Below are 17678 nucleotides of genomic sequence, written 5' to 3' on the forward strand. Positions count from 1 at the left end.
CAGTATTTTTACATCAATGGTATTGGTGTGTTTCTCATTGGCATATGGCAGTGCTACAAATCTTTGTGCGAAGTGACTGTACTAACCGATTCTCATTTCAAGATGTCCTTATGATACTTGCTACAGTGTAGCGGCTCGAGTTAGGCTGGACCCGTTGGCCAGCTACCCTCAGGGTCATTCCACGGTTGATTACATGGTCCACTATTGTAGCTCTGATGTCATCAGCAATTCTATTTCTTACTCTTCCTACCCTTCCTCTCCCCCCTCCTCATCTTCCTCTCCCCCCTCCTCGTCTTCCTCTTGCTCCTCCTTGTCCTTGTCGTCCTCTTCATCCTACTTCTTCACCTCCACGTCCTCTTCCTCGGCCTCCTCTACTTCTCACTCTTTCTGCTCCCTCCATTGTACTCCGCACACACAGCTTACCTGTATTATAGTGCTTAGGCTGATTGCAAAGTGAACTAATTATCTAAAAAAGTTTTCACATGTGAAAGTGTGCCAGACAGTTGGCAAATTAGTGTTAATGATAGCCATACATGTGTATACTTTTGCTAGGAGTGTGTTGGAAATTTGGTAATTGAGTGTTGTGCAGTGAATTGTGCCTACAGTTTTGCAAAGTGTGTGTTACAAAATTGCAAACTGAGTGCAAAGCAGTTTTTGTGCTTTTAGTTTTGCAAACTCAGTGAGTGGTTTTGCTATAAGTCTGAATAGTTTTAGAGATTGTGCTACAGGAATCACAGTTAGGGTTTAAGCATTCAGAAAAAACTGTAACAGATCAGAATTCATATGTAACAACTTGATCTGCGCCATAATCACACAAATGACATGCAAAAGTAATTAAAAAAACATTGTAGGGTTTTTGAATTTAGATTTCCTAATATTTCAGTGAGTGCAAAGTAAAGGGTTAATGATAGATGATCACACTTTTAGACAAATGTGTGAGTAAGTGTGTGAACAAACCTGTAAGGGTGTAGGTATTGATCATAATTGATTTGCAAATTCCAGTGGAGCTGCAAACCTTACTTGCTTCAGTGCAACATCACCACTGATGATGCTCCACTAGTTTCAAAGCAAATATTTGTCCTTTTGGTGGCATGGATGGCTCATACTTCTATATTGTTTTAGTAACTTCTGTTTATGATTCTTAAAGTGGTTTCTCTCTTCTTGTAATGGCTCTGGTAGAACCGTAGCCCCTCAAGAAGCCTTCCAAAACCCCTATTTCTAATCTTATATCTAATTTAAGATAAGATAATCAACTCTTTCTTGGCTTTGTCAGGTTTGCTCAATCAACATGCATGGCGTATGGTTTGTGTGTGTGTGTGTGTGTGTGTGTGTGTGTGTGTGTGTGTGTGTGTGTGTGTGTGTGTGTGAGTGTAAGCATCACAGCCTGTGTGTGGGTTTGTGTGTCTCCAGAGTGATTTCAGTTCGTTTCACTCCCAGCCATGGCGGTGTGACTTTTAATCAGGAGTTCAACTTTAGATTAATCACACTAATTAACCTGACAAAGGGATGGAGGTGGTGGTAAGAGGGTGGAAGCGCTGTGACTGATGTGAAGCGGGGAGAAAAGTAAGCTGGAGGAAGAAATAAAAGCAGGATGAAAGAACCTGACAGAACACTGAAGAACAAGCTACTGATTTTATAAGCTTTAAATTACTACGCTTATAAAGTCAAACTGGTTTCTTTGTCCGAGTAAAGGCTCCATTTGGATACGTTTTTATATATAGTATTAACTAACAGTACTAATCAACACAGACATGTGATAAAGAAACAGTCCTGTGAAGTACTAAATGCACTGTATGATTCAATCACTTTCTTTCACAAATTTCTATATGAGTTTTCTCAGATCGTCTTGTGATTTGTTCAGATGCAAGTTTGTAAAGTTGTGCTTCTATGTTGTTTTTAGAGAAGGGGCTTTCTCTTGGCAAACCCTTCCAAACAAGCTATACTTGTTCAGTCTGTTTCTACTTGCGGTGTGATTAACTTTAAAGGCCTCAATTAACATGTTAAATGTTAGAGTCTGAGATGTAGCTCTTGGGTTTTGGCACATATTCACCTCGCCAGGGCATTTATTCCTGGGAAGACTGACAATTGTTTTGAATGTCTGTTAGTTCTTCTTCACTGTGGAGGACTTTAAATTGTTTGAGAATGGTCTCTTTACCATCCCAGATTGAAGGGCACCAACAAATGTACAACTAAGAGCATTGTTGATGATATTTTCCTCCTTGGCAATGTGCTGCCAAGACTTCTGTTTTAAAAGAATTGTTCACAATGGTTAATGATCAGTTAATCAAGTGGATTTGATTAGCAACACCTCGCTGCTACTTATCATCTTAGTTCCTGTGGAAGCAGTAAGGGTGTACTTAGTTTCATACAAGATCTCTACCTTTCTTTTTCACACGACTGTTAACAAGAAAGACTTAAAATATTAATGAGCAGCATAATGAGTCGAACTGTAGGATAAACAAATGTAAAAATTTATTTAGCAGTACTATCTTGGGTTTGGAATGATATACAGTGTTGTGTGCCATACAGTAATAACAGAACCACAAGCAAATCCTCTGAGTAGAATATTAAAACAATACTTATTATTAATGCCAGAAAAATGTGTCTTCAGTTCAAAGAAGTAAGAGAAATGTTTATAATCCTTTAGACAGCCTTCTGTCAAACTTGGTGCATGCACAAAATAAATGAAATCTTTCCCCATCACTCTCTTGTCTCTTTTTCATCCTTTTCTGTAGCTCCAATGGTAAATCAGTGTCGTGGGCACAGACAGAGCGCAGCAGTTCACGTGGGAACCACCTGTGGCAGCGTCTGTCATTCCACATCAAGAAGAAAGAGAACAATCAGACTGCTGTTATTAAGCCTTTCTCCAAAACCCCTGAGGAACATTACTGCAGTGGGGCTGACCTGCCACCACATGTCCCTCTGCCCTCACTCCCGTCCATGGCCTCTCTCCCCACTCATCCTGACAATGTCACCGACAAGACCCTGTATGAGCTCTCAGAAGCAGAGGAGCGCTACTCGATCACATACCGGCCACAGACGCCTTCACCGATCAGCACAGTCAGCCAGAGAATAGGAGCGAGTTCGGGAGAGGAGCCTCAGATGGGCAGTATTCCAAAGTATCCGAGCAGCATCTGCAGCGCCGGCAGCGGCAGCAGTTGCGGTCCTCCCAGCAGCGGCTCTATTGTTACAGGGAGTGACGGTAGATTGGTTATTGTGGACGATCGCCCAGGGGAGCCCCAGAGTTCACTGATGGATCAGATCAGCTGTGTGGTTAACCGCTTCACTGCCAACATAACGGAGCTCAACAGTATGATGCTCTCGTCCTCCCCATCACACTCACACATGCAGAAACACACACCTCCATCTCCTCATCCCGCCGACCCCTATCTGTTACCTCGTGAACTCCAGATGCCCCCAACCCTCACCACCTACGCTGATGTCCAGCCGCTTCCTCCTGTTGAATCAAGCTTTGGAGGCCGGGGTGGCTGTCCCATTCACTCTATGCCTCATTCACCTTACCCCCTGCCACCCCCTCACTCCCAGGCCTCCCAGGCCTCCCCGTCCCGCTCCCCCATGCGAGGGGGTCGGCTCACCTGCCTCACCGACTCCCCTCTGAGGAGGGCAGAATTGGAGGAGGAGCTAATCGCTTTGACTCCTCCGTCACCCTTCCGTGACTCTCTGGCTTCCAGCAGTGGCTCACCTGTCTCTGAGACAGGTCTTTGTCTCCCTCCAGTCCCGTCCCACCCTCCCCCCTCACCCCCTTCGCCCAGATACACCAGACTGACACTCAGAAACTACAGCCAGAGTTCATCCTCACTGTGAGGCAGAGATGAATCACAGAAATGAAGAAAAGCACTCAAAAACAACACAGCTTGTAAACAGAAGAGATAATGGGTAGACAAATCCATTTGCCCGACAAATGTAGGACAAGTTTGGTGAAGACACCAAACTGTGTTTGTGTTTACATGTTTGCAGTGAGTTGCGAGTCTAAGAAACTTGCCCATGTTGTATTTTCTTGCCGTTTCTCACGAATGTGGATGGAAAACTGCAAAATTGGCCACTATAACTTTGAAGTGTTTTGGCACCAGTAAGGCCAGGGATCATTTGTGAGGGTCTGAGGCTACTCATCATTGAAGTTAGGGTAGTGGCCTTAAGGTAACTTGGCTATCAACTAATTAGAGACTGTGGATGTGTGTGTGTGTGTGTCTGTGCGTGTGTGCGGGGTAATGTGAGTGTATTTTTACTGTATCTTAGTTAATCAGATGTGATGGCAACATGACAGCAAACAGTATTGATGAATAAAGACTCCTTCAGCCTATAAGAATCGTCAGAGGCTATCAAGGGCACATACATTGGCTCGTAGGCACATTTACACAGGTGCACATTGACAAACACAACTGTGGGCACACTGATACAAATACAATGTAAGGGAAACACTGTAAATATGTATGAGGTTACAGATTTTTCTTTGATTATTAAATCCAACACGCTTCTGACAAAGTGCATTGCATCAACAGTGTTAACATATACAGGCACTATGTTAAGAACCACCTTTTCATTTATTCAGCTTCCCAATCTAAGCTATTTATGTCCCTGGTCCCTTTCTGTCTCACGGCTTTCTTTTATCCTGCGATCATTTCAGTATTTTCTACTCTTCCAATGAGTTTTCTTCAGAAGTTTGAATGTATGTTTTCTACATGACTCCTGAAGCTGTTGGGACCAAACCTTTTGTAGCTTTCTGTGTGTGACTTGAGAAAGAGGACGACAGAGGGACTGAAAAGACCAGGCCTTGTTTTACCATAAACATCTTAGTCATTAAATGAGATTCAGGTGGATCATTGGCAGACGTCTGATCTCAAAGCTGAATGTTGATGTGTGACATTTAACACTGCATTTTGCAAGGCTTAGCTGGATCCCAGTCATGACATTTTCTCTATACAATATGTCAGCAAGACACAGTCGTCCTGTTTCATCACAGACAGTGCTCTGAATGCGTTTAATTGAAATTACGGCAATCTATAATGTCAGTGGGTGCAAATTGATAGATTCAAGCTGGGGAGCGTCCTCCTCAGCCACTATGAGGTCCATCTGTTGCTCAGGTGCTATGATTTTTATTTTATTTTTTAAACAAAGGTGGCAGAACAACCAAAGATGTTCACAAAAATTGAGCATTAGGTAGATTTTTTTAAATGTTAGGTTTACTTAATACACTGCTGCCACATTACTGTTAGTCTCACAAGACCATACTGGTTGACTGTTGATGATGACTGACATCCAGTATAGCCAAATAAAAATGTCAGTGATGCAGATCCAGGAAAACACAGACTTGAAAATTACCCAGACCTCAAGTAGTATTGACTTAAAGGAATACTTCCTTATTGTGGAAAATTGGCTGCGGTTACAAGAGCAGGCAATCGATACCACTCTCATGCTTTATCTGTCAGGTAAATGTAGGAAGTCTCTGTTAGTTGCCTGGCAACCGTGTGGTGATGACAATACTTCAGGAAGTCATGGTTAAATAGAAGCAAGATGCAAATGATCCCCTACGAAATAGCAATGTGTTTTTGAGATTTGACATTTTAATTATTGAATTAAGACCAAGACAATAAGGCTAGTTGTTTCTTTACCGCCTGTAGCTTCATGCCGTCAGTATTCTCACTTCAGTAAGAATTTAAGTCCATTGGTTTAGTCTTTAGAGTCTGGCTTCGTGCCATATATCCTAGACTGAGGAAAATGTGAGTGAACTCAAAGTGTTTGGCAACGGTAGTTCATATATTTGTAGGAGATTAGATTTGGCTTTTTAAGATTTTGGGTATGCCTTTAAATAGAGTGTTCTTATATATGTGCCAACGCCTGTACCTGGAGGAAAAATGTGCCACTGAATATATTTACTAAGATGCTTTTGAGAAACAAGGCCTTGGCTTTGTTTCAGCTCCTTCAACCGAGAAAATCAGTTGTTGCAAAGCAAAGCAAAAAACACAAATACAAAAAAAAATTAAAACCAGGAGGTTTTCATACACAACACGAGCAGTTTTTTAAATACATTTTATCTTCATGTGGCGTGTATACAGTGTGCACATACCATTAAAGCGATTACTAATTGGACCGTTGATAAACACAACACACCAAAAATCAGTGCTGCATTGTTGTCCATCATGATAGTCCACAGTCTGGTTCCTCCTTTTTGAGTTTACTTACGAATTTGTGCTCTACAGTAGCCAGCAAGAACAAACTCAGACAAAATGACTCTGTAAATACTAAGGGCATGCAATGACAGTTCTGTTTTGTTTCAGATGAAAGTACGTTTATTTACATATCAGCAAATGTTAAAAAAGAAAAAGAAAAAAGATCTTTTTGAGCTATCTTATAACATACAGTACCAATATGTGTTACGACTACAGAAACTGTGTTACTACTCTGAATGTGTGAGTGACCATTCCTATTCAGATGTCTTGTATACATACAATATAATAATATTAATATGACTATTGTGCCAAAGGGGTTAGGAAGGGTCTAGCTTACTCAGTTGTGGGTAAATACGTGGTTTCTTAAAAAAAGATTTAAATGTAAAACTATTTATATTGTTTTGGATATTTTCTATATAAATACTCCACATTTTCCAGTGTAAAAGCAATATTATCCATCTGTACACAAGGTGCACATGTTAAATCAAATCAAAACACTGTTTTCTGGTTCTTTTTCATCATTCTTTACTCTGTGGAGGACAATTGAACCAGGAGGAGGGTGGAGAGATTAGTTGAAAATTTTCTTTGCATTTTGTAATCTATATTGAATGAAATTAGGACATTTGTTGATTTCAAATAATCAACAAATGGGGGGTAATTTCCTATTTTTGCAGTGTTACTTACTCAGTTTAGAGTACAGTTTGTTTAAGACATGGCTGCAGATTTAAATCGGTAAGGACATTAACTGTTGGTGCCATCATTTGTTGTACTTTTTTGCTGCTTTTTGTGTGGGGTGAACAGGTTTATTAAGTCATAAACCTGATGTCGTGTCTCCTTAGTGGTATGCATCCAAGTCAAAACAAGAAAATATTTTTTTCTTTGGTTCCCAAATGGAAAAATACACACATGCACACAACAACAATCTCAGATTATTGCTCAGAGGTTTTTGTATATGAGAAAGAATAAATCATCTAAGATCTTCTGAATATAACGTCAGACAAAATTCGCCCCTCTTCTTCTGAAACTGCTGCATCACTACTGCTACAACTACTCATTTAATTTTAATAATCTGTGTCCTGACCTGTTGTTAAAAATTAACCTGCCCTATTGTTGAGCTATTATTTGGGAGGAGCCCATTAATATGCCGTATAATGCGGCGATAGAGTAACACGGAGCTTGCTTCAGCACTTCAACTGCATGTTATCCACCCCCCTTGAAAAAGGCATAAGAGCTACCCCTGCAGAAAAGACAGGATCAGTGCTTGCATCAGTTGCTATCTTATTCTCTTTAAGTTCTGTGACATCACCTTAAATCTACAGACGTAGGTTTTAAGAGTATGTTGTAATTATTACACAGTAGGAAAAGTTAGCATCATGGGATTTTTTTTCCAGGTGAAATTGGGGAACTCTAATTCACAACAAATGCAGAGCAAGCAACAGAAAACCAGAACCGATCCTGCCTCCTGAATCCCAAACATGATGGCTCACAATAATCTAGCATGAACTCCGTTAATGATTGTTCTCTTGATAATGGTGATGACCATGTTCAGCAAAATCTTGATTTCCTGTTGATGTCCCCGCAAAATGTGTCGACTAAGTCTGATAAATGCACTTTATAGAATTGGACTGATAATCCCTGCGCTTAAAAATATCTTTTAATCCAGATGCGGTCAGCTGCCGATCAAAATGACACACAGTCATTTTTCATACCTTTTGGATGAAAATATAAAATCAGTCGACCTGTTATCAGGACGATTCCTGTTGCTTCTCAACCCATATATGCTGATTTAGAGCCAGATATAAATATATATAATAATCTCCTGCGATGCTTATTTTCCTCTGTTGATCATAATGTGAGGAAAGCCTCAATTTTAAACGTTTGCTACTCTACTGAATTGCTACTGAACAGAATAAGGTTTTCACTCTGAGGTCCAGGAGTGGTGCATTTAAGCTGACCCTCACCACTGACTCTTGCAGAGGGAGGCATGAGAAAAAGCATTATTTCTCCATTAGGGATGAGTTTGACTGGGAGTGCTGTGTGGCGGAGCAGCCTCTCTCACTGCCTTGCTAGCAATTTTATTTAATTTGGTAACAGGGGGAAAAAAATGAGTAATGTTTACTATGTAAACACCACACAGACTTTTGGTTGTGTACTCTGACAGGGCATGTCCAGAGAGGTTTGCTTTGTCACTATAGCACTTATATTGTATCGTGATGACCACCAGTCTGAGTGCAGTTTAGTGGATGTTATAAATAATTTAACTCTTAAAAGTGTTGGTGAAATCTTTCGAGGCAGAGAGCAACGAAGCCCTCTTCTCTTTTTCTCACAAGCAGTTGTATAGTTATAAGTAGTTCTATCTGCTCTTTATTTTAGCTTTCTTATTGGAAGTCAGAGATAGAAATTGATACTGATTATTTCAAGATAATTCTCAGGCCTGCAGTAGTGTTGCAAAAAAGAAACATTCCTCAATATGACTGAATGATCGACCAACTGAGTTGAAAGCTAGATTGCATTTTCAGGATAAAATAACAGCATTTAGACTCTAAACTGTGCTGTACAAAACATTACAAGATGAATATCAGCATTCTGAATGTTGGCTTTTTGGAAGCGTTTCATGAAACTACTTTTGCTGCAATCGGCTTACTGAAAACCGAAGCGCTGAAGGTGGTAAATTAGATGTCTTAAAAATCAGTGACTGTATTTTTGTATGTTTGTCTGAAGCTGCTGGTCTCATGTTGCTTTTGTTTGTTTGTCTTTTTTTGTTTTTTTTTTTACTGGAGGATGTGCATTTTGATATTTTGGTATTTAGGTAGTCAGTGTGGTAATGTTGTTCCGAGTATAGAGGAATAATTCATACTAAGAGGTTAGGTTGTAATATTATACTGATAAGAAATGAAAGAGAAGTTTGAGTATTTATTTATGTGGCTTAAAGATTTGTAAGGAAGTGAAATACATTTTTAACCAGGTCAGTGTTGTTTTTAGAGCATTAACGTTTCACATACAGAGCAGGAGGCTGCGGAATTTATGAAATATACTTCTTTACACCCAGAGAATTAAACCAAGCTCTGAACAGCACACCATGTGACGGTGACTTCCTCTGTAATTATTGTGTTTTTTATATTCCTCATTTGTGTCAATCTAAGCTTGGATCACCGCAGTGGACATGAAAACACAAGTAAAATCCTTGTTAATGCCCCTGCTTCAAATTCTGATGAGGTTCTATTTGCAGTAAAGTGTGTGACACTAGAGCGTTCGTGACATAAATAGGATGAATGTTGCCTACAGAAGTGACGTTTACATTTTTACTGCTCACTTGAGATAGTTGAGGCGTTGGTGTCTGATTGCTGACTGATCTGTTGTAGTGACTTTTTACAAGCTTGTAAGCCAGTATAAACATTTTGTGTTTTTCTGGAACACTGAGTCTGATATTCTGAGCAAGAAAAATACATTTCATTTATTGACAAAGGAAGCTCATCTGCATATAGATGAAGGGCCTGTGTTCATCATCATCCAGTCTCTTTACATCCCAGATTTATCAAAATCGTTATTCAGCCAAGCTCATTGGAGCAGTCTACTTTAAGCTTCATTTTGATAAAGAAAGATGATGGGTTATTATAAATCTAATTAAACAGAAGGAGCCGATTTATCTGTACTGAGTATGTAGAACCAAATATATTTTTTCTATATATACTGAGAGGTTTTTAGGTACTCAAGACGAAAACATAGCTACTAAAATTAAGATTTATGATGGATGTAAATGAGTTTTCTTATTTATTAACAATATATGAAGGAAAAGTTCAGCTTCAGTTGCAATGTAACCCCAGGTTTCTCACAGCACTATTCATTCGAGCTTCTCCACTCAGTGCCAACTTTTTCTCATTGTATTTTTTTGAATGGGTGGACAAACACTGAGAAAAATCTGACTGAACCACAGTTAAATCTGTTATTGGAAAAAAACAGCAAGAAAAGTTTTCATAAGCTGTGTACCTGTGCCAATATCTTGATATGATAACAGTGGATCAAACTGATCATTTCCTAATGGAAAATGGCAGTGTTTATCCTCCCATGTGGATTCGATTGTTAGCGGAAAACTTTTAAGTGTGACTTTATTTTTGCTGTTTTGTTTTCATTTAACTCGTGATGTTAAGAACTCTAGAATGTAATTCAATGCTATGTATGTAATGAAAGATGGTTTTATCTTTGGATGGTTGACTATCATTATTATTATTTTCATTCAGTTGTGTAAAGTGTCAAATATAAGAATATGTGGTTCAGGCTGTTTGGAAAATACAGTTTGTTTCTCAGTGGCTTTGTTGTGGGTTAGCGAGAAGTGATGTGAGGAGTTTGTTTGTGTCTGCTTACGGCAGATTTTATTACTCAATTAGTTTTAGCCCAGCCTCAGACGCAACAAACACAAAGGTCTGTGGGACTGGATTCCACACTTGTTTGTTGCTGACACTGGAGCTTTGTTCATAGGCTTTTTAAAGGATCCCAGAAGACCTGGAACAGATTTAGCCAAAGCGGAGTTTTTCTCATCTCCCAATTAATTCATCTTTATGTCTTCTTCCAATCGGGCTCACGATTACTCTCATGAAGGCCTTTCTCTGGGCTGATCTTTCACCACTGGGGAATAGAAAAAAAGAACAAGGAGAGTGGGAGTGTTAATCAGTTGTTTCTTGTTTTTTTTTGTTTTTTTTAATAAAACAAAAGATTTTTCGTTAAAGGGTATAGCAAAAAACAAACAATAAGGGAGGTCTTTTTCTTTTTTTTTTAAAGAATAGCCAGGGGGAGAGAGGCTTCAAATTGACATCCAGTGTGGATGAATTTTGTTGTTGTTTTTGAGCAATAAAAAGCACAGTTAACATTGTATGATCGAATCATTAGCCAGTAAGTTCCATTTCAAAACCGCTTAAATTTGGCACAAATCTGGACACACCTCCTCAGAAATATGTTCACATTATAGGTGATCTGTGTTTTAAGAGCGCATGCATCGTCCTATGCCTCCAATTTTTCACTGCCGTTTTGCTCTGCTTACTTTTTTTTTCTCCTTGGTGCCATAAGTGGGAAAAGCTGATGAACAAAGATGAGTTGACAGGCAGGAAGTGCAGATGCATTAAAGGGATCACCGAACAATCACAAGCATTGAAGCCTGTGCTTCCGGGAAGCAACGTGAGCTCTAGCAGTTAGGTCAACACAAGGCAGCTGTAAACTCGCTGCACATCGACATACCAGAAAAATATCTCTTTACTTTTGTAACTGCGTCGGGTGATGATGGAACGTACAAATTCACGTTTTTGTTGTGCATATCTCCTCTCGGCAGAAACACTGTGCTGCCACAGTACTTTGGCATTAACTGGTCGATTTTTAAAAGTCACCAGTTTGACTCACTGTAGTCAAACGCCCACCAGCTGGGCACCAAGAGACAGCCTGAGTAGCCAGTTCAACATGGAAAAAATGCACAGAGCAGTATTTAACTTGCACATATGGGTCACATATGGTTTGTTTGGTTTTTTCACTGGGCTATAACACATGTATTTTGGTACCTTTCAGAAAATGTGACCACCATGCAGCAGTGCTGTGGAGTCCAAGAGGAGAAGGGTTGTGTGGTTTGTGTGGGGGGGAAAAAATGACAAAAAAAGTCTTTCTTTTTATGCCATTGATAATCATTGTGTAAGTGTACTACAAAGTACCTTTGAATCAATATTGAAATTGTTATTAAAAAATATGACTGACTTCCTTGTATCTTGACATTTTTTTACATATATTATTTTGGATTTACAGTTTGTACATATAATATGAAAAAAAATAGTTGTGCATTAAGTGAAATAATTACTTTTAATTAAAGGGGTCACTGCAAGATAAATAGTGAAAAGTCAGCAGGCCTGTTTTTGAATATAAAGTAATATACCAACAAATAGTTTTTTGTGTCTAGAAGGTTTGCACCGGCATGGTGCCTGTATGTTATGAGTGTGCATGTTGTTTCCAGGTGCTTTGGCTTCCTCCCGCAGTCCAAAGACATGCATGCTGGGCTAATTTAAGATTCTAAATTGGCCGTAGGTGTTGACGTGGACACAAATGGATGTTTAATCATATCGTTTATAGACTTACAATACTCACAGCAGTTTCATCGATTTTACAGGATTTGTTGTGAATGTGCAAAGTAATGAAATAAAAAGTAATGAATGAAATAAATGAATGATCTGATCAAATGGATAAAAGGACAGCAATAACCTCAGGTTTAATCTTCTTTAATATGAAAGGTGCACTAAAACTGAATCTCAGCATCCAGCAACTATTATGGAGCAAATCTATGACAAATAGAAACATATTAATATTATTATGATTAAAAGCAGAATGATGCAATATCAGTAGGTATTCTGACTTTGTTAAGCACATCAAATATCAGTCGTGACATAGTCAACAAACATTAAATAAAGGTCTTTGTTTTGTTGTTTAGTCACTGATTATTTACTCACGCTTGGCTGCCAACTTAGTTTTTAGGCAGCAGCAGTCCCAAGTCTAATGCAGTCTTACATAAACGTCCCTAATGAGTTCCTCTCGGTGAGGTTGTAGTTTTTAAATCTGGGGAAAATAGAGCACCGGTATTGGATCATTGCATCCCAACTTGTAAAATGACTATCATTCTGTCTGCTCATTGCACTGCAGTCAAAGTATTAGGTAAATAATAAATATCATAACAATAAAACAGAAGAAGTAAGGATCCGTCTTAGCTTAAGTAGAGAAATTATTTGTTATAGTGCACATCTGAGTTGGACAACCAGAGTTTTTACCAGTCTGCATTAATGTGCCTGAACAGTTTGTGAGACTGGCATTCATTTTGAACCCAAACAGTGGAACCTGCTAGACAGCACCTTGACAGCTTCTGTGATATTTGCTTCCCCTTCCATATCCTTCAGTGTCACATAGCAGCCAGGATGGCTAAGTGACACAGTGCAGCTATGAATCAGCCTCCAAAAACATTTTATTCATTTAACCGAAGGCATGCAGGTCAAGGCAATGAAATTACCCTGCCATCTTTCATTCTTTCTCAAAATCTCCTCCAGATCTGCCCAGTTTTGTCCTCTGTATTTCCTTCTGTCACTCTTCTTCACTCTCCTTTTCTTTCCTTCTCTCTTGGCCTCTTAGCGTGGAAATTGTCTGTCTCCAAAATGAAATTTCCAAATTGCTGCAAATGGCTTGCTATTTGTGTAAATGGATGGGATGAAAAAGCAATAATAATAATACAAATACAACGGCCAAAATACAAAAAAATGGGCAAATGAAAATGGCCAAAAAAATAGATTATGGCTTGTTTTACAATGGAGGCAGTTTAGGCTGAGGCATGTGCGTAGTATGACAGCAAACACATTTGTGTGCTCCGCTCAGTCAAAGATGCTTTTAAAAAACTATCATGAACATTTCCTTCTATAAGCTGCTTGAGATGCTCTTATATGTGTTTACAATAATTACAAGTAATAAGTAAATAAAAGAATAAGTAATAAAAAATGAAATTTGAAATTATAGTAGACATACAGATGCAAAAACAGGATGCTGTCATGCCCATGAGAGCCTGTATTATTTTCTATATTACTATATTTTAGCTGCTCTCCTATTCACAGGGAGTCTCCACAGTGGATGGCTGTGGGGGTTCCCGATGGGATTTGTGTCTCCTCCAGGTCTCGACCAGGGGATCTTTCACGAGTTAGGGGAATGTGTAAACCACTACACGACACCATTATTAATAATATAGTGTTAATAAACTTGGAGTAGGGCAGCACGGTGGCACGGTGGTTAGCACTGTTGCCGCACAGCAAGAAGGTCCTGAGTTCAATTCCACCATCAGGCCGGGGTCTTTCTGTGTGGAGTTTGCATGTTCTCCCCGTGTTTGCGTGGGTTCTCTCCGGGTACTCCGGCTTCCTCCCACCGTCCAAAGACATGCAGCTTGTGGGGATAGGTGAATTGGATAATCTAAAATTGCCACTAGGTGTGAATGTGAGTGCGAATGGTTGTCTGTCCCTGCGACAGACTGGCGACCTGTCCAGGGTGTACCCCGCCTATCGCCCTATGACAGCTGGGATAGGCTCCAGCGCCCCCCGTGACCCTGAAAAGGAAAGCGGAAGCGAATGGATGGAAACTTGGAGTACAGTAAGTGCATTAGTTTGGGCATGACATTAAAAGCAAAATAAATAAATAAATTTTAGTAAAGCAGCAAAACCTAAATTGACTGTAATCAGTGTTCTTAGTATATTTGATTTGGAGAGACAAGGATAACATTAGAAACAAGAAACAAAGCTACACTGAAACTGAAGTAAACCTTTGTAATGTGGAAATCTAGTGTAGTGTATTAATCTTTGAGTGCCGCATAATATTTTATTGAAAAAAAAATCATGTTTTAAAAACTCAAAGAAACAAAGAAAGTGTTTATGTCCCCAATGAAAACAAACTAAAGCTTTTCCATAATTCATGCGACCATGACCTTTGACCTACGACCTTGAAGCGTTATATACCAAAACTGTGTATTTTATTATCTTAAGATAAGATAAGATAACCTTTATTAGTCCCACACGTGGGAAATTTGTTTTGTCACAGCAGGAAGTGGACAGTGCAAAAGTTATGAGGCAAAAATTAGAATACAATAAGAATAAATACAGTACACAACTGTACAGAATAGAATAAAATAAAATACTATATACAGTAGAATAAAATAAAATAAATATACAATAAGATAAAAATAGAGTACAAATACAAATACTATATACAACTGAGTTTTTACCCATATGATTGGAGCAGAATTAGCTGAAAGCTTTGGCTTCTTAAGTTGTAAAAAAAACTTGAGATTTTAAGATCCATTCATGCCGTGTGTGATTTTGTGAAACTTTATTTTGATGTCATATTGAAAAATAAAAACCATGTTGTACAGCTCTTGAAAAAATTTTCAAGGCCAACTTTGATCTTGAGAGTTAACAGTGACAGTCAAACTCAGATACTGTCACAAAAAACTGTCAACACTAGACTGCTGACAAACAGACAGACAGGCAGGAGGAAAAGCGGAACATCTCTAAGAAGCTTCATGGATGTGGTGTAGGAGGACATGCAGATGGGTGGCGTGACTGAGGAGGACGCTAGTGATAGTGTGAGATAGAGGCAGATGATCTGCTGTTGGAACCCCTAAAAGCAATAAGCCAAAAGCAGAAGAAGTAGTGACATTTTGTGGTTTCAGCTTCATGATTTCATGTGGTCCCCACATGAAATCTATATGGGCAGGGTGTCATGATAGCGTGTTCCTGTGTGTGCTTGTACATACAGACATTTGCTAAGCGTATGCATGTGTGGGCATGGACATATGCACTAGGAAGGTGGTAACCTGCTTTTGTGTGTAGGTGTGGTAACTGATTGTCAAGCCACTCCACAGGACTTGCAATCTAAATGCAAAGAACTTAACATTAACACCACCAGGCCTAAAAAGCTAATCCCACTCAGTGATGGGAGAGGCTCCACCCACACCTCCAAGTTAATGAAATGCTTTTCTTGCATCCTTTTTGTGACTCGGTATCAACGCACAAAAGCAGCTCTAAGCTTCTGCTAGACGCTATTAGACACAATATAAATAGTAAAACCCTCTTAGCTGATCAAATTATCATCAAGCTCCCATCAAGTGGAACTAAAACAGCGGTAACACAAGCAACATTAGTAGCCTAATAGCGTTCAAACAACATGTTAATATATAAATTAGGGAAACTCTATTTAGATGTCAAGGTACTTAACAGCTTCAGAAATGACTTAACCATTCTCAACTGAGAACTGGAGCAAACATTACATTTCAGAGTGTATATTTGCATAAATTTAGTATCAACTTTTACAGTAAATAAAAAAAAAAAAGTAGGTCTGTGAGAAACGGTGCAGGGAATGTGATGAAAGGTTCAGCTCGACGCATGCATAGGCTCACACATACTGCATACCTGTTAATACACACACACTTGCATGTGAGGCAGATTTCAAATAAACTAAATTATTGTTTATTAACTCTATTTTTTATGATATTCTGTAGTCAAAAAGAAAATCAGGAAATACACTGGAATTTTTTTTTTTAAATGAACACACACAAGCACGAAGCATGTAGAGCAGCAGCCAGGGGACGAGAGCGTGAGAGCAACATACAGAGACCGTGAAGGCATGGCAAAAGAAGAAAAAACATGATCGAGGGAGCGAGGAAACCAAGCGAGCAGAGAACAAATTTGTGGGTGCCAATAAAGCAGAATTCTAAGTCACTTGAGTTTTAATTTCCTGCCAGGGGAAGCGAGAACAATATCAAGATTGAAACACGACTTTCAATGAGTCACTCTCAGAGGCAGCTCAGTGGGATCAGGCTGTTAACATTCGAAACATCATCCCTCCGTCTCTCTTCTTCCTGCTGCTCCATTTGCGTTATTGCATAGGCGCACATGCACACAAACACACTGGTATGCACCATCGCACATGGGCCCATAAATGTGATAGCGTACACATGAGCCCTCAGTAACACGCACAAACACACTCACACACAAACACAGTGCAATGGCACTAATGAGAGTGCATGACTAATACCTCTTCAGTCCTTTCTTCAGATGAGTGCTTATTATGGTCTGTCAAGGAGATGAATCAGTTTATGTCACGGTTACTATGGTGATCAAAGCCTCCAGCACTTCCCTTAAGTGCCTGCTAGCTAAAATAAGCAATTTTAACCCCTTTAACTACAGGCCTATCAGTGTACAGTGACACCCACACACAAACATATAAATAGGCGAGCTGACTCTCTGACCTCTCTGGAGACAAGTGAAAACCCCCCTGAGGGACTGTTTGAAACACACAACAGGCAAACAAGAACAAAAAAAAAAACGACTCAAATTAAGGCAAAAATAAAAGATAAACATGATTTTATGACATAAATTAACCAAAAAAGGGTGACTTTCTGGAGCAATGCATTTTTTATTAGGATCACCTCAGAGATCAAACTGTCATTAGATGTTTTTAAACCTTACCAACTTTACTGCGAGTATGTGCAGCCATAAAATGTAAATGCGTTGAGCAGACTTGACAATCCTATAAAATGTACCCAATCTGCATTTTTAATGGCAGGCACTTTTTTCAGAATCACAATGTGGTTAACTCATTCTCTAACAGCACTTCTGAGATAACAGATAATAACTAGTTTTATCAGTGCTTTCTGCTCATTTTATGTTTTGCTAGGCCTTTATTTAGTTCTTTGAGTTCCTCACTTTCTGGGATTCACAGATTGGATCTCGCTGTAGCTTTCAGAGTTATTATATTTTTTTATAAACTTTCTTTCTTGTATTTGTTGACAGGTGTTTGTGTTTAGGTTAAGATTGGTCTCCTCTGCTTATTTAATGTTTTACTTTGTGAGTTTGTTTTCAGTTGTATCTTCTTTCAGATTTACTTCCCGTTGGTCTAGCTTTGATTCCCTTACTACGTTCACTTGTTGTTTATTGTGTC

The 17678-nt window shown here is 39.1% G+C and overlaps 1 protein-coding gene across 2 annotated transcripts in view; it reads left to right on the top strand.

The window, feature by feature from the left end:
* grm5b (glutamate receptor, metabotropic 5b) overlaps positions 1–11920 on the top strand; it is a 95024-nt gene extending 83104 nt beyond the window's left edge. For both annotated transcript variants that reach the window (XM_085245671.1, XM_085245672.1), the window contains exon 18: positions 2736–11920. In XM_085245671.1, coding sequence (XP_085101797.1) covers positions 2736–3825 — 1090 coding nt within the window. In that variant the 3' untranslated portion in view covers positions 3826–11920. The remainder of the gene's footprint in view (positions 1–2735) is intronic.
* Positions 11921–17678: the final 5758 nt, after the last annotated feature.

Source organism: Mchenga conophoros, linkage group LG14 (assembly GCF_057382185.1).
Source record: "Mchenga conophoros isolate Kocher_MC1m ecotype Shallow Benthic linkage group LG14, M_conophoros_male_GT1.1, whole genome shotgun sequence".
Lineage (NCBI taxonomy): Eukaryota > Metazoa > Chordata > Actinopteri > Cichliformes > Cichlidae > Mchenga > Mchenga conophoros.